Source organism: Rattus norvegicus, chromosome 20, assembly GCF_021556685.1.
Source record: "Rattus norvegicus strain SHRSP/BbbUtx chromosome 20, alternate assembly SHRSP_T2T, whole genome shotgun sequence".
In the NCBI taxonomy this organism is placed as follows: Eukaryota; Metazoa; Chordata; class Mammalia; order Rodentia; family Muridae; genus Rattus; species Rattus norvegicus.
In genome coordinates this window covers 30,137,175-30,159,802 of record NC_141553.1, presented here as the reverse complement: position 1 = coordinate 30,159,802, position 22,628 = coordinate 30,137,175, and the positions used below count along the sequence as shown (strand labels likewise).

Here is a 22,628-nt window from a genome sequence, read left to right as displayed (position 1 = left end):
CTCATGGGAGGCAGAACACAGTCCGTAATGGGGATCCTTGGTCCGTGTTTTCCTGGATGAGAAACAGTGGAATCTGGGTCAATTGCTGTGGTTCCCAGTCTCCTGTATACCCAGGCACCGCGGACATACAGCTGGGAGTTAGGAATGGGTTGGGGGTTCCCAGTCCCAGTCCCGGTCCATGCTTCTTAGGGCTTCCACATGCCCAGGACTAGGTGGACCCTGGTTCGGTTCCAGCTGAGTGCTGGAGAGTAAGTGTAGAGGGAGTAAACTAGAGAAGGCCTTCTCTGGAATAGAGGCCTTCCCCTGCAGTGATCCTTGATTAAAGAGATGGTCCTGGCTTGTTCAAACTGCTTTATTTGATGGCAAATGTGAATGCATACACTTTACTCTGGGTGAACCGAGGATTAAATACCCTTTAGGGAAGGAATGCTCATTGGCTGAACACTCAGGGCCTATCTAGATACCACATTAGCATAGAGGACTTCAGGTTTTTATGGCTTTCCTCAGAGGTGTGAGCAGGGGATTCCCTACACGAGGTTAGAAGGAGATAACCTGCTTACAGGGAGTCTCCCCGTTTTTCTCCAAGCTTAGAGGCTATCCGGTCATGGTGGACTTTAACCTTAACTAGTACACTTTCCCCACACTGATGGATTAGCTGCCTTGGGTGGTCACCCACCAACTGAACAACATGGCTCTGTCTGACCATTCAAAAGCCCATCATTTGGATCGGGCCTGTAAGCCCTGTTGAATAATGAACAAGTGTTGGGTGTCACATTCTATCTCATAAGGAAAAGAAGGTTTCCAATGGCTCAGGCAGCCCAACTTTAACACCAATGAGCTTTCATGGCATTCCAGCTCAGTCCAGAATGAGGGCAAAAACGTTATCTTTTCCAAGGTTCCTGACAAATGGCCTAGATCCCTGGTCACCAAAAACCCTAAAATCCTCACCAGGACACTTGAAGATGATCAGTAGAGTATAATCTAAGGTGATCGGTCAATCACCGGTACACCCTGGGCAGACCTGGGTAAACTCAAAACAGCATGTGAGATGCTGATGGTCGCATAACTTTGTCCTCTGTGTGGTTCTTGATAGTACTGAGTTGCCTCAGCCATACCCAGTGGTGGCAAAAGCTATGTCAGGCCCACCCTGACAGCCACCCATTATAGCTTGGGCGGACAAAAGTCAGGCTTTGACGACCTTGTTTTTCCCCATGTGATGCTGGGTATTGAAGCCAGAGCCATGTGCATAGTGGGCAAGTGTCCTACCACTGAGCTATCTCTCCAGCCCTAGTTTATTTTGAAGTAGATTCTCACTCAGTGACCCAGACTAGGATTGAACTTGTGGTTCTGTCTCCCAAGTAGGTGGCTTCCAGGCCTATATCACCAGGCCCAGGCTGATAGCCTTTTTCTTGCTATGGTTATTCAGGCTTTCCTTCCTCTTGTTATTTCAAGCAACTGTCTTTCACCTTGTCTCTGTTTAGACCGACAGTTACCTGGGTTGATCTGAGAGAGAGAGAGAGAGAGAGAGAGAGAGAGAGAGAGAGAGAGAGAGAGAAACTGGTTTCTAAAAGCTGTTGCCTGTCATTTGTAGATAGATGTGCCTCAGACAGATGTGGAGCCACCTGGGTTGGCGTTTTCAAGTCCAGATACATAATTAGAACAGGAAGGCCATTAACAGCAGAGCCAGATCCGCCATGTTCTCTTTGTCCCACATGCTCAAGTGCTATATCCGAGCGCATTTGGGGACATTGTCTGAAGTGGAACAGATGATGCCACTGTCTTAAGTCTGGGTGGTTATGCTGTTAAGCTCTGTGGACAGATTGCGAACGTAGAGATAGTCTTTGCTTCTTCTGGCCCTAGGAGGATCAACTTACTCAGGCTGCCTGGGCTCCAGGCCAGGGGTCATCAATGAGGACTGCAGTGGGGAAGGGTGCTCTGTTTCCTGCTCTGGGTGTTCGGTGACACACGGGTGAAGATGAGATTAGATTGGACTTGGCTCCCAATCTTCCCACTGTATCCTTTTTTGTGCATTTTCTATCCTTGAAAATTCCTAGCCAGGAACCTGACCTATGTAAACTGGTCCTTAACCGTTCCAGTAGGAAACAGTCCATCAATCCCTACACTACCTTGTGTCTTCCTGTAGAGTAACAGCAGCCAAGCCCTAAGTCCTTTGCTAAGACTGAGAATTGCAGCCTTTGGAACCAGAGGTCTTAGGATGGTTTTGGTCTCAGTGTATGGGAAAGTCAGAGTGCACAGAAGGGGACACTGGGTGAGGAAATGGATCCAGTGATAATGGAAGTCACGTTGGCTAGCTGGAGGAGTAGTTCCAGCCTAGAGCTCAAGACCTGTGAAGTCAAGAAAGTACTGACATCTCAGCTCAAACAGGAGTCCAGAGCTCTGTTTGAAGGAGGATTGACAGCCTTTTTGCGCTATATAACAAGCCTTCAACTGACTGAATGAAGCTCACTTCCAGAGCTCTGTTTGAAGGAGGATTGGCAGCCTTTTTGCTCTATATAACAATCCTTCAACTGATTGAATGGAACTCACCTGTATTGGAACAATATGCTTTACTTAGGACCAATCCAAAGCTTAACCTCACCCATCCCTTTGTCCTAACATTCCTGGAATCCTATCTGTCTGGTACCTCATAGCATGTCTAGGCTCGTTCATACAGAATTGGCCATGATAGTAGACAGAAGTAATAGTGGCGGGCTGCCTTTTTAGATGTGGGCTCACATGCTAGGTACACATTGCCCTCCTGCTGATGCCCTACCAGCAGTTCTGGTTCTCCGAGGTATAACTGGCATCCTTCCTTGTTACCCCTAGTCGCTTCTTTGTGTCCCCTTAGCTCACGTCTCATCTTGTCTAGTAACCCCCACATGATCATGAACCTGATGCATAGAGTGCTCCGCTCTCTCCTTTCCCCTCAATACTGTGACCCTGCCTGGCTTCCTACCCAGAATAAGTGCTTCCATTCAATTGCATCTTTGGTGGAGGACAGGTTCAGTGCCTTAGTTGGCCAAGCGTGTGCAAAGAAAGCTGTGGGTCTGATCCCCAAAGCCACAAAAACAGAACAGACCCCTCAAAATCAAACACAACACATTCTGGTTTGGCATGACCTATGGAAAAGAAGGTTCTAGAAGCTGAGCCCATCGATAGCATGGTTTTATTGGAGGCATAAAAGCACTGTTTCCATAATATATTGGGGTTTGTTTTAGTAGGGTCTGAATTGGACTTTCTGTCATGCTTTATCACAGCTACTTGGAAAATTAACTAGAACCGGTAGACAAGGAGCAAGAGGCAGCCTGGGACACAACTGAGGCTAGGAACTCTATAGAAAATGGGAGAGCTTATTCAAATTATAACATGGCAGAGCCCCAGTGAGGAGGCTGGCACCAGGAACATGGGCATCGTTCTGCACAGGGAGGGACTCATACCCCTCCCTGACGGAGATGGTGGTCACCGCAAGAGTCAGGGAGCAAGGGCCAGCCTCCTTGGTTCCCTCCCTGGGTTCCTCCTCCAGTCACTCCTTCTCCTTTCCCCTAAGGAAATAGGAGGCAGGGTAGATCTATGTCATAGACACGGCAACTTGTTCGATGAAGCTGGCCAGGTTTATATCCCGTTCAGAAAGACCGGCACATTCGTGGGTGCTCAAGGTGATATGGACCTGAATAAGAGAAAGCCGTAAGTACAGGGGCAGGCATGTGCCCTCCAAGGAAGAGCGAGAGAGCCACCAGCTATGGGCTCAGCTCTACCAGGGACTGAAGGATAGTAACTGGTCACTATAATTCCTTCTGGTGACAAGAACCAGACATTAGGGCTGGAGAGATGGCTCAGTGGTTAAGAGCACCAACTGCTCTTCCAGAGGTCCTGAGTTCAATTCTCAGCAACCACATGGTGGCTCACAACCATCTGTAATGGATTCTGGTATATCTGAAGGCAGCTACAGTGTACTTGTATACATTAAATAAATAAAATCTTTGTTTTTTCTTTTTTTTTTTTTTTTTTTTTTCGGAGCTGGGGACCAAACTCAGGGCCTTGCACATGCTAGGCAAGCGCTCTACCACTGAGCTAAATCCCCAATCCCAATAAATAAAATCTTAAACAAACAAAACGCTCCTTATTAAAAAAAAAAAGAAAGAACTGGACACTGGTAATTCCTGAAGACAGTAGCTGGTCACTGCTTTCCTAACTGCTCCAAGATATGTGCAAAGCTGTTTACACATCATTTTCCCGTGATAGTTTCCAAAAATAATGATGATTTCAGTAATAGGATAAAAAATTCAAATCCAGAAATCAAGAAGGAAAAAACAAAAACAACAAAAAACCACCACTACCACCAACAACAAAAAACAAAACAAAACAAAAAAACCCAAAAAAACTAAAGCCAGAGGCCAGCAAGAGGATTCAGTGAGAAAAAGCATTTACCAACAACAGACTTGACACCATGAATTCAACCTCCAGGAACCGCAGGGTAGAAGGAGAGAACAGATTTCCACATGCACAGCATATATGTCCCCATATTTACACTTAAATAAATGTAAAAAAATATTTAGGGGGGGCTGGAGAGGTGGCTCAGTGATTGAGAGCACTGACTGCTCTTCCAGAGGTCCTGAGTTCAATTCCCAGCAACCACATGGTGGCTCACAACCATCTGTAATGGGATCTGATGCCCTCTCCTGGTGTGTCTGAAGACAGCGACAGTGTACTACTCATAGACATAAAATAAATAATTCTTTAAAATATTGTTTAAGCCAAAGTTAAAATCAGAACTTAAGGTGGGCTACTAAGCGCATCCTTCGCCTTCTCCTAAAGGGTCCAACAGTTAACTTGGTCATCACAGTCTGATCTGCCAGACTGTATCTAAGTTTGGTTTTATTACTCTTTCATTCTTCCATCTGGAATAAAGCTGTTAACAGTGGGCATGCCCTCCCTTTCTTTCCCTTCCTGAATCTTGCCGCCTTCACATCTGGGCAGAGTATTTTAAAGCGTTTTAATTTGCATTTCTTATCTTCAGTGAGACTGGCTGTTTTGTGAAGAGTCTCTAGGAAGGAGATAAAAGAGATGAACATCAACTTATTGGTGAGGAAGGACTTACAGCCAGGTCCAAGGGTGAACCTTTGAGGAGACTTGGGTCTCTAAGAGATGTACATATGGGGCAGGGCACGACATGGGGGACAACTTCACTCACCTTGTTGTACACGTTAAACCACTCGGGATGGTGGTCCAGCTTTTCAGCCTGCAGGGCGACTCTTGTCATGAAGCCAAAAGCCTGATAAAATGAAGGAAGCACCAATGGGTCATGGCCAGTAAGGCCTCGATGCAGGAGGATGGCCTAGTTTCTTCCAGGGAGTCCCAGAGCTCTAATGTCCCCCTTGTAACATCCTGCCCCTGGTTGTGATGCTGTGTTAAGTGTCTCTAGCATCCCCAATGTGGTCCATAGAGCACCGGCTGTCAGTATCCGCCAGTTCTTTGCTGTTTATTAAGGTCCTTCAAAAGGGCAGGCGCTTGTTGCTCGAAACGGTCTCCTCCAAAGACCTCCTCAAGTTCTAGAAGGGAGGGTCCAAGGCCCTTCTTTTTGCACTTGGAAATGAATTTCCCCTTGGCTAACAGGACATGACATGAACGTACAGAGTGTAGCCCGCTCAGGCCTGTTCCACATACCCTGTTGAAGTCTTTAAAATGGAACTGTTTGAAGATGGCATCTCGGCCTTCCAGTTCATTCCACCCCACAGCCCGCAGGTTTGGCAGCAGCTGGTCCCGTTCCTCAGCACTCAGCCTGTGTGCCTTGCCAGCCTAGAAGAGAGAGAGCAGAGATGCCCCAGGGCGTTCCTTTCACAGGTCAAGAGTGTGCCTCAGGGGTTGGGGATTTAGCTCAGTGGTAGAGTGCAAGGCCCTGGGTTCGGTCCCCAGCTCCGGAAAAAAAAGAAGAAGAAGAAGACCTTTGGGAGAAATTCACCCAATGCTGGCTGCTGTGGACATAGATGTCCCTATAGCAAGCAACAGGTCTTTATTTCCCAGAAGTCCCTGCCAGGAGGTGGGGTCTGGGCCCGTACACTGATAGACTCTGGGTCCTATATTTTTGTTTTGGGATTTTGTGTGTTTTGTTGGTTTTGGTATATGTGTGTGTGTAGGTGGGTTCAGGTAAGGTCATATGCATGTGGAGGCCAAAGGACAACCTCAGATGTTATTGTTTGGATACCATTTATCTTTAAATTCAATGTTTTAATTAGTATTTTTATTTTATGTATATGAGTGTTTTGTCTTCACCTAAGTCTGTGCATCACCTGTGTGTCTGGTCCCTTCAAAGGCCAGAAGAAAGTATCGGATACCCTAGAACTGGAGTCACAGGCCGCTGTGAACAGTCATGATTGTGCTGAGAGTCGAATCCAGGTCCTTTGGAATAGAAGCCAGTGTTCTCCACCACTCAACAACTTTCCAGGACCCCCCCCCCTTTTTTTTTTTTGGACATGGTCTCTCCTCAAGTAGGCTATGCTGGCTGGCCGTAGATCCTCAGAGATCCATCCTTCTCTGCCTCCCCCAGTGCTGGGATTGCAAGCATACACTATCATGCCAATGTTTTAAGGGTGGCTTCTGGGAATGAGAACTCCAGATTTCGTACTTGAAAACACTTTACAAACTAAGCCGAATCTGCAGCCCAGGTCTTGGGTTTTGTACGTCCATTCACAGAGAATGCCAAAGAGAGTGTGTTGTAACGAAGTGTTCCCCCAACTCATACTCCCAAAGCCTCACAGATGTCTGCCTTCATCTTCTCATGTAAGTGCACCATTGTGTTCCCAAGGTTGTTAAAGCAAAATTCAGCCCAGTCCCAATACATTACAATATGGCATTCCCTCTATGCTCCATCCCCACACCCATTCTGCAATGTTCCGGTGTTCTAGAGAGGAAACAGGCCTTGACAGAGGGGATGTGAGTGATAGAGGGGATGTGAGCAGTCTCTCTTCCGCAAGTCATCCTCAATCGGTGACGTCATCGACTCAAGGTGTGGTCTCTTAGAGCTATAGCCCTGGGGCTGGATGCAGAAACCCATTCAAACACATTCCCAGATGAGTCTCTGCCACCTTCTAGTCACTGTGAATACTGGCTTCCTCCATGCCCCTGTGTAGTCCACAGCTGTCAGGGTGAGGCTCTCAGGGCGGCTGTCTCAGGAACCAAGGACCACAGGGCCCAGACCAAACATGGAAGTAGTCTGTCAAGGGCACCTGGCAAGCTCATAAGCCTGTTGTACAAAGTGCCCACGGTGTGACCCTCAGCACATACCAGGTCAGGTCCTGAGTGGACCCTCCAGAAAACAGAAGTTAGCGTCAGTTCTATCCTCTAGAGGAACGTGGGGCCATGAGCCTAACAAGCTAGGGTTGTGAAATAGATCACCTAGGGACACAGTTTTAAACTACAGACAATGACTCAAATTTGGCTTGGGGAGCCGGAGGAAGGTGAACTGTGCCCTGCAAGCCACCCATCATTTCAGTACCCTGGGGTGGGTGGGCCAAATGGTCCCTTGGCTTCCTGGGTAAAGGGGATGAGACCCACTCCTTAGACCAAGAGATGCCAGTGGGATGCAAGGTTATAAAGTGAAAGTCAGCTTCATTTAAAAAACACTCCCTAGGGCAAGAAGGAGACCTGTGACAGGTCACAGGCCAGCAGTGGAACCTACAGAACCTCACGTGTGTGTGCTCTCCGAAACAAGGGGCTCCACCTCAGTGCAGAGATCTACACTGAGGTTAATAGGGGGGTCTTTCCAGTGTTGCCCGTTCAGTGGCTGATAAGCTGGACCCTGGTAACCAGGCAACTGGGTATCCGAAGGGCACCAGAAGTGTGTGTGTGTGTGTGTGTGTGTGTGTGTGTGTGTGTGTGTGTGTGTGTGTGTGTGTATGTGTGTGTGTGTTAGGTGGTACTTCTTAGAATTTTCCAGAACCAAGTCTCTGGCTGACAACCCTCTGAACTCAGGTCAGAGGGGTAAGAGCCTTATTTGCTTAGCAAAGCTCTGTCAGCCTCTGTTAGCGTGGGTTGCAGGATTACTGATTATCCAAGCCTGTGTGTCTTTGGTCCCCAATGACTCTTTCCAAGCCTTCCCAGGCTGCCAAAACACCCTCCCATCACTGGAACCTCACTGTTTGGGAAGGGTTGCAGGGAGGTCTGAGGGCCTCTTTCCAAGGGACCTAAGATCCTGACCCACCCCCACACCACCCAACCAAGGTGGGGCACAGCACCTTAACTAGGTGTTAGGGCGGGGCATAAAGTCAGGGACAGCACTGGGGTGCAGAGAGAACTGAGTCCCCCCCCCCCAAAAAAAATCTGGCACCTCAAGAGACCAGCTAGCCTTTAGGACCAGACAGCGCCACGGAGACCTGCCTTGCTGCCACACCCTGTCAGACCCAGCCAGCAGATCGGGCCTGGGAGTTAGGACAAGCTAGTCTTCCAGGCCCACCGCCAAAGCCACCTCCGGAACCTGCACCTCAGCTCCCCTAAGGAAGGCCAGGCGACTCTAGCCTGGCTCGATGGCGCTGCGGGAGGCTCAGCGTGACCCGCACCCCCAGCATCGGAGCCCTAGTCCCCGCTTCCAGGCCCCCTCTCAGGGTTCACCAGACTTCCAGCGCTTACCATGTCCAGTGCGGGAAGCAGGTGGCGTCAGCGAGGGAGAGCGGCTGGCAGGCAGCAGGCCACCGCGGGGGCGGGGCAGAGATCCGGTGGCCGCGGGTAATTATTAACGTGGGTCCTCCTTACTCCACGCCCTTGCAGCGCTTTTTATGCCCTGTGCTCTATGAGCATGGCTGCGTGATGGGCTCCAGGCAAAGGCTTTGGCACCTCTGTACCTCTGCTCCCTGTCTGCTGGAGGACTCTGGGCACCAGACTGCCTGACCTATTATATTAACAACAAAAGCCACCCAGATAAATGTCACATACACTGGACTGCACATACACAAAGTGCACAGTCGTAACCATCTTATCAGGAGAGAAGAAGATATTCTAAAGGGAGTCAATGTGTCCCTCCCTTGGGCTATCAGACTATTGAAACAATGGACCCCAAGAAATCAGAACTTCCCCAGGAGAGGCATGTTAGGAGAAGGGAAAGGCTGAGGTCCTGAACCAGCCAGAAGAGAAATTTGTCTACTGGAAAGATTTTACACCGTTCTGACAACTTGCCCAGACCACCTTGTTTACTAAGGCATTCCTTTTGCCCTCTGTTTAACCCTGAGCCGTATATTAGGTCCCAGATGACGGACTTGGAGGATCCTAAACCTCTTCCTTTCTCTTCCCAGTATGGCTGTATTGAGTTTGAATATGGGTGTTTGAATTCCATGTTTTAATTTTTAAAAAGATTTATTTGTGTGTGTGTGTGTGTGTGTGTGTGTGTGTGTGTGTGTGTGTTCAAATGTACGTTTGTGTGGGCGCACAGGTTTATGTGCACTGTGCACTGTATGCATGTAGCTGCCAAGGAGGTCAGAACGGAACACTGGATCCCCTGGAACTGGATGACGTGCTGTCTTGAGCTGCCTGATATGCGTACTGGAGCCAAATTCAGATTCTCTGCAAGAGCAGTAAGTGCTTTGAACCTCTGAGCCCTCCCCCCAGTCCCTCTGCTGTGACTTGTCTCTTTAGTTGGCATATAGAGAGCAGCTGGCTGAGCCTGGCTTATCACAGCTGCCAGGGCCCAGGCTCTGACCCTAATAACCCCAGTAACATGGTGGGACATGTGCTTCTCTTAGGCATGGGTTAGGAACATCAGCTCTGACCTTTCCCTGCGCTACCAGGTGTCCTCTCTCTACCAGGGCTCCCCCTAAACCAGCACTCTTCAATTGCAGTGGATCCGTTTGCATTTTCTAGACATCCCCATGCATCCGAACTATTTAGTTTTTATTTACCTCATTTTGTTTTTGGAGTCCGTCCATGTCCCAGTTTCTTCTTTCCTTTCTTTTTTAAAAGATTTATTTATGCATGTGAGTGTTCTTTCTGTATATATACCTGCAGGCCAGAAGAGGGCATCAGATCCCGTTACAGATGGTTGTGAGCCACCATGCGGTTCCTGGGAATGGAACTCAGAACCTCTGGAAGAGCAGACAGTGCTCTTAACCGCTGAGCCATCTCTCCCTCGACCCTTGTTCCTTGTTTTCACCCATGTTCATGTTCCAAGAACTCCTTGTTTTCATGACTAAGTATATTGTTAGTTCCGTAGCTCTGGAAGGTATTGTGTATAGGTTAGTTGTTGGGAGTGGGGCTTCCTTTTCTCTCTAGAGTCTTCTACAACTCTCAGGTCTCGGACTGACAACCCTCTGAACTCACTGTTTAGACTGTGAATGAAAGTTCCTGAAAAGGACTACACTGTTTGAAAGGCGGTTCAAACCAAAGCAATGGTTCCCAGCTTTCCTAACGCTGTGGCCCTTAATACAGTTCCTCAAGTGGTGACCCCAGCCATAACATTATCTTCATTGCTGCTTCATAACTGTAATTTTGCTGCTGTTATAAATTATAATGTAAATATCTGATTTGCAGGATATTGGAAGTGGACCCCCCCCCCCAGATTGAGAACCACTGGGAGCCTCATTGGTTGGGGAGAGTTTGAAATGGTGCAGGTCCAGAACCTGCTAATCTTGGGTCATCTGTGGCTCCCTTAAAACCACCTATTTCTCTCCTCTGTATGTGACTTAGCATGTTGGTGGCTGGTGGGTGAATCCTTTGGAGTGTATAGACTATTGGGTTGGTGGGTTAGCACCGACCCCATGGTTTTAAAGGGCTGCTAGGTGGCAGGTGAGGCCTCTAGCTGAGGTCGCCTACTCTTCTGGAATTCATCCTACCTGATGTTTCCACCAACAGGCTTGAAAAAGTCTTGATGGAAAAAAATTTGTTTTCTTTATTCTTTTATTAGAAAAACATCCAGCTGGAGAGATGGCTCAGCGGTTAAGAGCACTGGCTGCTCTTGCAGAGGTTCTGAGTTCAATTCCCAGCATCCACATGATGGTTCCCGACCATCTGTAAATTGATCTGGTGTGCATGAAAAGAGAGCACTTATATACATAAAATAAATCAATAAGTCTATTTAAAAATGAAAGAAAAGGGGCTGGGGATTTAGCTCAGTGGTAGAGCACTTACCTAGGAAGCGCAAGGCCCTGGGTTCGGTCCCCAGCTCCGAAAAAAAGAACCAAAAAAAAAAAAAAAAAAAAAAAAGAAAGAAAAACATCATGTTGGAATTTGGAGTGATTCGAGTGAGTGTCCCTGCACCTCTGTTAGTCATATTTGGATCCAGAATACACTATCCTTTTAGTGTGCAGGCTGTGTGCACGTGTGCACGCATGCATGTATGTATGAACACATGTTTTCATTTTGCAAGAAGTCACTATGTAGGTGTGGAGAGAATCTGGGTTGTATAACAGACACATGTTTATAAAATCCTGGGGAGCTGGGCATAGCAGCTCAAGCTTTTAATTCCAGAACTCGGAGACATCTGTGAGTTCAAGGCCAGCTTGGTCTACATAGTGAGTTCTAGACCAGCCTAGTACAAAACTATAATGGCTGTCTCAAAACAAAACAAAACCAAAAACAAACAAACAAACTCCGAGTGATGGGACAAATCTGGACGGTGTGTGTAATTCTTCCTAAAGCCCCAATAGTTTAAAAATTGTTATCTTCTTTTCAATTATTCCTGTCTCTGTGTGTGCTAGTGTGTAGGTACCCCCAGGGGCCAGCTTCCATAGAGCTGGAGTAACAGGCAGTTGTGAGCAACCCAGTGTGAGTTCCAGGAATTAGGCCCTGCTTCTCTGGAAGAGCACTTAGTGCTCTTAACCATTTTTCTAGTCCCTTAAGGCCTAGTTCTTCCGAGAATACGAGGTGAGTAGTTAAAGACTGTTAAATGCTGTTGAGAATGTTAACTCCTTGATAGGTCTTTCCTATGGGCATTCTTCAGTGGAGTTTGCTGTGGTGAATTTTTTCTTTACTGCCTTTAAACAATCTGTTAGGAACTAGCCCCTCCTCTTGATTGACAGCTGCCTTAAGCTGGGTAGGGAACTGTCAATCAATCAGCCCTGTCCTTGGCAATTGGCTCAACTGTCAGCACAGCCGACCAACGGACCGCTGCTTTGTTTCATTCTGAGAGAACTCCACTACTCGGGTTGCAAGACCACTGCAAGCAAGCGGGGCTGCAGCTGAAGCCAGACCTGCTGCTGAGGGCTTTGCTGTCGTTCTTGGCAGCCTGCAGAGCCTGGAAAATATTGGGGAACATAGGCCTCCGTGAACAATAGATAATCTACGGCACCATTTTCATTCAGGGTTGGGGGAGAGGTACCTGACCAGTGACTCAGCAAGAAGCCTGTGTTTGGTATAATAGGAAACTTTTTTAAAAATATTTTTAAGATTTATTCTTTTATTATATATGAGTACACTGTAGCTGTCTTCAGCTACAACTGAAGAGGGCATCAGATTCCATTACAGATGGTTGTGAGCCACCATGTGGGTGCTGGGATTTGAACTCAGGACCTCTGGAAGAGTAGTCAGTGCTCTTAACCACTGAGCCATCTCTCCAAACCAGAAAACTCTTTAAAAAATCTGTCTTGGGTTGGGAATTTAGCTCAGTGGTAGAGCGCTTGCCTAGCAAGCGCAAGGCCCCGGGTTCGATCCCCACCTCCAAAAAAAAAAAAAAAGAAAAAAAAATGTGTGTGGGTTGATTCTGGGTGCTCCTTGACCCACTGTCCATAGAGACACAGACACCACCGTCTTGACCACCACAGGTTTTTAGTAAGTCTGGTACCTAAGTCTCCTGACACATAAAGCTTTATTTTCTGTTAGCCTTTCTTTCTGCACCCCTCTTCTCCCCTCTGTGGCACTGTAGTAATGTGCTGATGTAAATTCTGTCCGTATTTATTCTTGAAAAATTTGTGTTGCCTCATTTGCATATACCTTAAGGTCTGCAGGAATACCACATTATACATCGTCTGGTATAAAACATAACACTTAAGTCAAATGTTTCGTTGTACCCACCATGTGTCAAGCACACTTCGTCTACAGTGGCTAGGGGTTCTAACTGCTGCTCTGTGTTTTGTGTTGAAAGTCCACTCTGGTTTCTCATCCCACCAGTGATGGCCACTCAGGTCATTTCCAGCTCTCACCACAGCACAATTAACCCCCAAGCACATGATTCGACACCCCCCCCCCCCAAACCAACCCGGGGCAAGGCTGCACTTGCATACTCAGCAGCTCCCAGGCCCCTGGGAAGATCCCTACACACACAACCTGCAAAGCCAGCACTTCCCCCGCCATAGCTGTGCATTCCAGAATCAACCAGATGTTTCCAGAACTGGGATAGCAGCGCTGTTCTCACCTGTGCCTTGTGAGGGTTCCTATTTCCTCACACATTTCATCCTCCACAGAGTCTGACTTTGTGTGTGTGGGGGTGTGTGTGTGGGGAGGTGTTTTTGTTTTTGTTGTTGTTGTTGACAGGTACAGACTGAGCTTGGAGGGTTTTTTTTTCTCTGTGACTTATTATGATTACTGAGGACGGTGAGGACTTTGTAGGCTTATCAGCAGCCGAGGGGAGTTGCTTTTTAATATCCCTTTGCCAGTCTTTTAGAATTTGTATTTCTCTCTCTGTTTTGGTTGACTCTTTGCGAGTCCCTGTGTAGACACCACCGCTTCTCAGCTTCTGTCCCTCAGCCATCCGCACACTAACTTCAGCCACAATTTCTTTAGGTCACATGCGTTGCCTGAGGGAGGGAGGAAGGGAAGGAGGGAAGGAGGGAGGGAGGAAGGAAGGAAAGGACAACTTTCTGGAGTTGATTCTTTTCCTTTGATCTTGTGGGACCCAGGGATTGAACTGGGGTTGTCAGGTTTGGAGGCAAACACCTGCAGCTATCTTGCCAGCCCACAGGAACATGGTGGTTCATCTTCCTGTGGTGGTGATTCATCTTCCCGTACTCTTCCTTTAGAAGTACCTCACTTCCACATACATGTGACAGTGGTCATCTTCACGAGGGCTTTTCCTTTTACCATGTTTGGTTTTGTCTTGGGAGACAGTGTTCTGCTGTGTAATCCAACTTGTGAGCATCTTGGCTTTTCCTCCCAAGTGGAGGGATTACAGGTATGAGCCCTGGATTAGCATTTTCTACAGGGGAGCTAGCAAGACAAGGACATCCAGGTCAGCAGAGGGACATTGTTGTTATGATGACTGTTTTGTCTTTAGTTTTATCATTGTTTATTATTATTATTATTATTATTATTATTATTATTATTATTATTATTATTATTATTGTTATTTTGGTTCTGAGACAAGGTATCATGTAGTCCTGGCCTGATTCAAACTCACTGTGTGACTGAGGCTGACCTTGAGCTTTGCATTCTCCTTTTGCTTCTCAAGTGCTGGGATTACAGGCGTGTGCTACTGTGTCTTTTATTATTACCGTTTTGAATGCAACTGTGACCTCCCACACAGTGTGCTTGCACATGACAAAGGCGAAATTCTGATAGGTTCTGTGTGTATGTGCGTGCGTGTGCGTGTAGGGGGCACATTATCCGGGTACCTGAATCCATGTTTGCTCATATTTGGCTCAGGATAAACTCTGACTGACTGCTTCTGAGGCAAGAGCTGTGGTTCTTATCTGGTAGGCTGTTTTTACTTGAATGTTTGCCATGGAATTTTGGAAGGGGTCAGGGCCGGAGATTCAGCCTAGACTCTCATGCCAGGCAAGAGAGCACTGTACTACACCACATGAAAAACAGTATCTTGGGCTGGAGAGATGGCTCAGTGGTTAAGAGCACTGACTGCTCTTCCAGAGGTCCTGAGTTCAAATCCCAGTCAACCACATGGTGGCTCACAACCATCTGTAACGAGATCTGATGCCCTCTTCTGGTGTGTCTGAAGACAGCTGCAGTGTGCTCACATATAAATAAATAAATCTTAAAAAAAAAAGAAAGAAAGAAAAACAGCATCTTACTGAATCTAAGGGAATAAATGCATTAGCATAAAATAACAATTTTTGATAATAGTTTTAAGATTTGAGGTCTGCTTTTCCAAATTGTTTTAAACTAATAGTTCCAAATGAGAAAGCAAAAGCAAAAACAAAACAAAAAAACAAACAACAACAAAAAAAAAACAACTTTTTTTTTCCGGAGCTGGAGACCGAACCCAGGGCCTTGCCTAGCAAGCGCTCTACCACTGAGCTAAATCCCCAACCCCCCAAAAAAACATTTTTACATATCCCTCTCTCTCCAAAATCCTGGGAACAGACATCCAGGGTTTCACTTGCACCAGCGCACTTGACTATCACTCCCTGCTTCAACAGTGTTGTAAACCCAACGTTAGCCAGAAACCTTAATTCAGAAGCCGGGGTAAGGAAGGGGTAGCACAGTGGGTAAAATGCTTGCTGTCCAACAGGAGGGCCTCAGTTCAAACCCCTAGCACCTGTGTAAAGAAGACAGGTGTGGCAGCATGAACCGGAACCATTGTTGGGAAAGCGAAGAAGCCAAGAGCATGCTGGGGGCTTACCCAGCCAGCCAGCCTAGCTGAACTGTTGAGTTCCAGGTTCGGTGAGAGACCCTGTTTCAAAAGAATAAGGTGAAGGGTAATATGTAAGATGCCCAGCACCAACCTTTGACCTTCACATGCAGTTGCACACACAGGTACGCACAAACACAAAACTTGTGCACACCCATGCACACACCAGTGTACACTTGTGCACATACACACAGATTCACGCAACTCATAATTCAGGGTGGATAGCAGCTTCCACCTGGCACGTGTGTGGCATCTGGTTCTTTCTCCGGAGCTGTAAAAGTGAATTTTAAAGCAAAACAACACACAGATATAAATGAATAAAAGAGAAAGCCAGCCAGGCATGGTTACACACATCTGTAACCCTGGCACACACAAGTAATTCCAGCCCTCTAGAGGCAGGAGGTTTGTGAGTTCAAAGTCAGCCTGGGCCACATAGTGAGACCTCGTCTCAAAAACATACAAACTAACAGAAAGCCTTTGCTTCCAAGTATTGCACACCGGGTTTGTGAGGTCTTCCCAGGGATGCTGGCTCTGTTCCCCAGAGCCCTTCCTCTCCTGCTGGGGCCTCTCATAAGTGGGAATACCCCGAAAGGCGCTCCCACAACTGGGACATCTAGCAGTGAGTCACACAGATACGACAGGGATTTATTGTCACCTAGATGTGCCCTTTGGAACCCAGATAGGTGTTCCCAACATATACACCGAATACCCCAGAGAAAGGGGAAGTGGAAGGAGCCACCGGGGTTGCAGAAACAAACAAACAAACACACACACAAACACTTGGTTCTTGAATGTGCCACTTGAGGAAGGGCTCTTACTCTTCCCACCCCTTTTTTTGTCTTTTTTTCCTTTTTTTTTTTTTTTTTGTTTCGTAGCTGGGGACCAAACCCAGGGCCTTGAGCTTGCTAGGCAAGTGCTCTACTGCTGAGCTAAATCCCCAATCCCTGCTTCCCAGCTCTTTTAATATTTTCTTATTCTCTACCTTCCTTCTGGTCTTCTAGAAACAATCGATCAATAGATAGATCAATCAGTCAATCAATCAATCAATCAATCAATCAAGACATGACTCATACTCCTAGCTATGGCGGAGGAGAATGTGTATTACAGATCTGAGGGAGTGTGCAGCCAGAGGTATATGGAAGGGTCCAGACTGAACCAGAGGAGGAGGGGGCTGGGTGAGAGAGGAAGAGGGAAAAGCCAGGACTCAGCCAGGAGACCAAGAAGGCCAGGAGGGCACAACCTGTAAAGCCACAAGGGCTGGATTATACGTGGAAGAGCCGCTGGGGGAAGGGAAGGGAAACGCAAGGGCTGGAGAGGCTGCAGGTTAAGAAATGCTGGGCGGGGGGGCTGGGGATTTAGGTCAGTGGTAGAGCGCTTACCTAGGAAGCGCAAGGCCCTGGGTTCGGTCTCCAGCTCCGAAAAAAAGAACCAAAAAAAAAAAAAAAAAAAAAAAAAAAATGCTGGGCGGAGCCAGGACTCTGTAGCTGGTATTGGCTGATAAGCAGAGCTGGCAGCCAGCGTCTGCTTTGATAGGTTAATAGGCACGTCAGTCAGCCAATTGTACTGAGTTTGAGCGCCAACCTCTTCCTCCCCTTTCTCTTTGCCCCTTCCCTGCCCTTTTCTCTCCCTTCCTCTCCTCTTCCCCACTTTACCCTCACTCTTCTCGGAGGCCTTCATTGCAAGACCACACTATGCCCACTCTTTGTTTAGCATCTTTTTTCAGCTCCACTCTTTACCCCTGAAGGGTCTTGGATACCAGAGTCGTTTTTTTCCCATGGTGCTGGCATGCTACCCTGTACTTAAAACCTTTTTAACAAATCTTCCCAAATTTTCTGTGTCTGTGTGTGTAGCTCAGATAGCCACTTCGCCCAGCACCAGCCAGCTGTATGAGTTCTATTTTGCTCTGCCATTTACATGTCACTACTGGGAATGGGGCAGGTCCTGGCAGCCCAGAGGAAAATTTAAAAAACCTAAAAAAAAAAGAAAGAAAGAAAGAAAGAAAGAAAGAAAGAAAGAAAGAAAGAAAGAAAGAAAGAAAGAAAGAAAGAACATGTGTCCGTGATAGTGGGGAAGAAAACAACCAAAACCAAATAAAACAAGCCACAGCCACAAAATAGAGACCTGTATGGGTCTGTAGTCCGGGAGTCTCAGCACTCAAGAGCCGAGACAGGAGGATCTAGAGTTCAAGGCCAGCCATGCTCCGTGGCAGTCCTCTATCTAAAAGGGGCTGGGAAGAATATATTTAGATATAAGGGCCTGCCATGGCCCCACACAGACATGGCCACATCTTTAAAGACAGCACAGCCCTGAGGTCCATTCCTCTCTGGGTTCAGTTATGGGACACCTACAAGGAGGAGACAATAGTGGCAGCTTTGTAGGGCTGTTATTAATGAGTAAATAAACAACATTCCACGGGAAATGCTGGTGTCACCTGTGTCCTCACTACCCCAACCCTAAGGTCACCTTCCCAGCCATGACTGTTTGCTTCTGTCTGGGGACAGTCTCTCTACTCAACCCCTACAGACTTCAAGGTACAGGGGGTTAAGGGTCCCTCTCAAACAGAAGTGGGCAGGTTTGAGGACAAGCATGAACTTCCCAAACCTGGGGAGACAGTGAGGGAGGAAGAGTCTTCAAAGCACACAATTCTCAGGGCTGAGGCAGGAACCAGTGACCGTCTGCTTAGGGGCACTGGGTTATGAAATATAATGTGGCAGTGGGCCCATTCTAAGGTGAGAAGTCACGCCATGAGACAGGCCTGGTATACGAGAAGTTTATTGTGGGGGAAGGGAGTAGGGTCTTGGAGAAATGGTAGAGGCAGAGAAAGGAGAGGGGAGGTCAGAGAAGGACAGAAAGAGAGAAAGAGGCTGGCCCAGGGACACATGGGGACAAGGAGGAAAGGGGAGGGGAGGGGAGGAAGAAAGAGAGGCTGGTGGGGGGAGAGGCTGGGGGAGGGAGAGGCCTGGGGGGAGAGAGAGAAGCTGGTGGGGGAGAAAGAGGCTTAGGGGGAGAGAGAGAGAGGCTATGGGGGGAGAGGCTGGGGTAGCAAGCACCCCTCTTCTCTATTGTCAGACCACCCATATCAGACAGCAGGGCACGTAATAGTTAGTGGCCGCAGGTTCCTGGGAGAAGTCTAGCCCAACTATCTGTAAGCCAAGAATTGGAACCCCCTCAAACACCCCACTGTTTCCCCCTGCTGTAAGTTTCTCCTTTCTTCTGATGAGACAGACTGACTCCACGATAGCCTTCAAATTGGCAGTTCAGGAGATTAGGCCTAAAAACCTAGGCTTCAGGCAGCTTGTCAAAAACTGCCCTGCCTACCATCAGAAACTGCCCCACCACCTGGCCTGAAGCAAGGACAATGGGTCAGCAGTCTCCAGCCAGCCCCCGCCCCAGGTAATGGAAGGTCCTTAGAGACAGAGCAAGATAAGGCCCCCTACCCTGGAATTCCTCAACAGATTCCAGCCCCCCATGCCCCATAAAGGTAACCAACCCCGGAATTCCCCTGATGTGCTCTAAATCCAGCCTGCGAGCTTACTCCAGTCTCTCTCTCTCTCTTGGTAATGGGAGACCCCAGCACGCTGGACTTCTGCAGAATAAAACATCCTTTGCGTTTACATGCTATTTGAGCCCGGGGTATCATTCTTTGGCGAATCATGGACCCCTTACAAGGACCCTGAGAAGTCATGCCATGAGATGGACTTAAGATAAGGGAAGTTTGTTGTGGGGGGAGGAGTGAGGACTTGAAGAAATGGTAGTGGCAGAGAAGGGGGGTGGGGCAGAGAAGGACACGGGGGTAGGGTGGGGTAGGGTGGGGCGGGGGTTGGGGAGGAACTGGGGTAGTGAGCAGTCCAGGCTGCTGGGCAGGTAATAGTGACTGCAGATGGTAACAAAACTGTTGCTAGGTCGCTGGGAGAAGTCCAGTAGAATTGTCTGTAAGCCAACCACTGGAACCCCCTAGACCACCCCAGCGCCTCCCTTGCTGCAGTATCTTCTCCTTCCTTCCTAGACTTGCCTTCGTTTGATCTGCGTTGAAGAATTTCTTCAGTCTCATTTGTCTCCCAGCTTAGCAACTCAGACAGACATCCTGACGACTACATCCTTCCATAGTCCAATCTGCTTGGCTGGTCCTTTATGTCTCTGGATCTGTGGCTTGCTGAAACTTTCTCACCACAGTATTAAAGAGGATTTGTCTGTGATCTCCCATTATTTTTTGTATTAACGGTTGTTTTCTTGTTTTTTGTTTAAAGAAAAAGCAGCTGGCAAAAGCTGTGCTTGTTATAGAGGGTTATACTTAGAGCCAAACAACTGCCATTTTGGGGAGTTCAGCTGGATCTACTCAGATCATCACAGCTGGGCTTGTTGACTGTTGACATTCCCTCTTGGAAGGAGGAGGTCTAGAGGGTCACGGGACACTCACTTAGGTCTCCAGCTGCACCTCCTGACTAGTGCAATTCTGCCCTAAACTTTCTGGGTTGGGCTAGAGTGTGTAGACTGGGAAGACTAAGGGAAGGGCTCCACTGAGGAGGAAGGGCTCCACTGAGGAGAAAAGCCTCCTCACTGCCTCATGAAGAATTTCCTGTTTGGTCTTTTGAGGGAGGCACTCTCAAACTCCAATAATTAAGCCCTCACCTAGGTTCTGTAAGGAAGCCCAATAAAGCATTGGTTCTCCACAGTGAACTTTGGTGGAATTGTACCTGATGTGTTGTTGAGATCTTAGGAGAAAAGGCAGGTGTTTACATGTCCCCCCTGGGTATTTGGTTTTGGACACCCCTTCCCATAAAGAACTGAAGTGCACATTTTATATACCAAAGCAGACCTAGCTTTCAGGTTCTCTCAGCATCCCTTAGTCCCTACCTGGCATCCCCTGCCCCCAACTTTGAACTTTTCAGCCCAGGGGCTGGGCTGCCTTTTCCCAAGGCTCCTCCCTATATAATAGGTCTGTCTGTCTGTCTCTCCCTCTCTCTCTCCCTCTCCCTCTCCTGCCTGCCTCTTGTGCCCTGGCCTCAGTCCTTGGGGCCAGTGAATTTGCCTGAGAACAACTTCCCAATAAACCTGCTTATGTATAGTCTAATATGGCTTGAATTGGCTCATTTCACCAGTGGAGAAATAACCTATCACTGGAAAAGAATTTTAGCAACACCATCTCTCTGGCATTTACTTGGGGGCATCATGTAATGAAGGACCCTTGGGGCTTTTGACAGCCTTACACCCACCCGACTTGGGTCAAGGCTAGGCCAAGTTCCATTCTCCACCCACAGTTCTCAGAAGGAGCAGGAACATTCTTGAAAAACCGCAGAATGTACTGACTGATAGTCATCTGACCCTCTGGTCCCAGATAGAGTTCGAATGTGTGTCATAATCTGCCCATGCTTGCTAGCCAATAGATTCAAAGGTCAATATGCTTAGCCAATGAGTTTAAACTGTAAAGCTGCTGATGTAACTGGTACCCCTAAAAAGTATAAAAATTACTTGTTATAGCCATTTGGGATTGCCTTCTATTCACTAGACACAAGGAGCTGATTGAAGGTAGATCCCGTTGCACTGGAAAATAAACCTCTTGCTTTTGCATCAGTCTGTGTCTGGGTGCCTCATTGAGGGTGTATTGAAGCAAGTACCACTGACTAAGGGTCAGGGGTCTTACAATAAGATATGAAAACAATACCCACAGATGCAAAAGTGTCCCCAAAGCTTATCACTCACTTGTCCTGATAAGCAATTACTGGTCCATCTTTCCCCACCGACCTGAACCCGGAGGTGGTAATTACTTTTCATTGTCATTGACCTAGGAGACACGTTTCTGAGTAGCTCACTGAAGGTCTTTCCAGAGGACTTTAACATAGGGAGATGTCTATGTTAGGGTTTTATTGCTATGAACAGACACCATGACCAAAGCAACTCTTATAAGGACAACATTTAATTGGAGTTGGCTTACAGGTTCAGAGGTTCAGTCCATTATCATCACGGCAGGAGCATGGCAGCGTCCAGGCAGGCATGGTGCAGGAGGAGCTGAGAGTTCTACATCTTCATCTGAAGGCTGCTAGGGGAAGACTGACTTCCAGACAGCTAGGATGAGGGTTTTACAGCCCACACCCACAGTGACACACTTTCTTCAATAAGGCCATACCTACTCTAACAAGACCATACCTTCTAATTAGTGCCACTACCTGGGCTAAGCATATACAAACCATCATGGGGTGGTGGTTGTGGGAGAGACTCACTCTAGAGTGTGGGTGTCACTGACTAAACTAAAAGGGGGGGCAGAGAAAGTGAGGTGAGCACCAGCATTCACCTCTTTCATCCCTAACTGTAGACACCGTGTGTGTGACCAGCTGCCTCTTGCTCTGACCACCATGCCTTTCTACCATGGTGGACTGTATCCCCTCAAACTGTGAGTCAAGATGAGCTCTCCCCATGGTGGATGACTTTGGTGTTTGGTCACAGCAATGAGGAAAGTAGTGACAAAGACACAACCACCTTTGTAAGCTGCACCGGGCTCTGCATTTTCTGTCCCATCCCTTTGATCTGCCAACTTTAACATGTCTGGATTTCTGTATCTTTATAGTTCATTTTGATATCTGGTAGGTCAAGTCCCATCCCATTTTTTTTCTTCTTCTTCTACCAAATGTTCTTGCTTGATCTGGCTTGTTTACTCTTTCAGATGAGCTCTCAAGTCAGCTTGTCAAGTTCTATAAAAATCCCCTCAGGAACCTGATTGGATACACATTGAATATATAGATTTAATTTGGGAAGAATTGACATCTTCATATTCTTGCCTCTGCCTGTCCCCCAAGTATGATATATCACTCCACTTATCCAAGCCTTCATGTCCTTCAGTGAGCGTTTACTGTGTCCCCGTATGAAGATGTGGACATTTCTTGTTTGTTTGCCGTTAGAATTTGGATTGGCCATGGCATGTGGGATGTTTTCCCATTATAATTCTAATTGGCCTTCAGGGTGCATAAGAGCTGTTAGGTCACCTCTAGTCCCATTGATGAACTTTTATTCATTGTTTTGTTTGGTGTGGGTGAGAAAGTGTGACCTCTCTGAAGGTCACAGAGCCCTGTTGCCTCCTGACAGCAGTTAAAGCTGCTTGTGAGGGATTCTGGGTAGAGCAGGGCCTCTGAACTGC

The 22,628-nt window shown here is 47.5% G+C and overlaps 1 protein-coding gene and 2 long non-coding RNA genes across 3 annotated transcripts; 1 reads left to right on the top strand and 2 right to left on the bottom strand.

Moving 5' to 3' along the window:
* Positions 1–3,145: 3,145 nt before the first annotated feature.
* Positions 3,146–8,663, bottom strand: Pcbd1 (pterin-4 alpha-carbinolamine dehydratase 1). The gene is made up of 4 exons (NM_001007601.2): positions 8,623–8,663; positions 5,665–5,796; positions 5,192–5,272; positions 3,146–3,667 (listed from the first exon to the last, which is right to left on the bottom strand). The coding sequence occupies exons 1-4, from the start codon at positions 8,623–8,625 to the stop codon at positions 3,569–3,571; spliced, it is 315 nt and encodes a 104-aa protein (NP_001007602.1). The 5' UTR covers positions 8,626–8,663; the 3' UTR covers positions 3,146–3,568.
* A 526-nt stretch (positions 8,664–9,189) lies between these two features.
* On the top strand, positions 9,190–21,070 carry LOC147998629 (uncharacterized). Its single transcript, XR_015645841.1, has 2 exons — positions 9,190–9,560; positions 19,506–21,070. It is a non-coding gene; the product is annotated as an uncharacterized LOC147998629 (long non-coding RNA).
* Positions 12,855–16,929, bottom strand: LOC147998630 (uncharacterized). Its single transcript, XR_015645840.1, has 2 exons — positions 16,879–16,929; positions 12,855–14,121 (listed from the first exon to the last, which is right to left on the bottom strand). It is a non-coding gene; the product is annotated as an uncharacterized LOC147998630 (long non-coding RNA).
* Positions 21,071–22,628: the final 1,558 nt, after the last annotated feature.

Coding starts and splice junctions, on each gene's coding strand:
- Pcbd1 (NM_001007601.2), bottom strand. Junction 5,273..5,664: donor ATTTTAAAGACTTCAACAGG/GTATGTGGAACA, acceptor TCATTTTATCAG/GCTTTTGGCTTCATGACAAG. Junction 3,668..5,191: donor GGTTTAACGTGTACAACAAG/GTGAGTGAAGTT, acceptor TCTCTTATTCAG/GTCCATATCACCTTGAGCAC.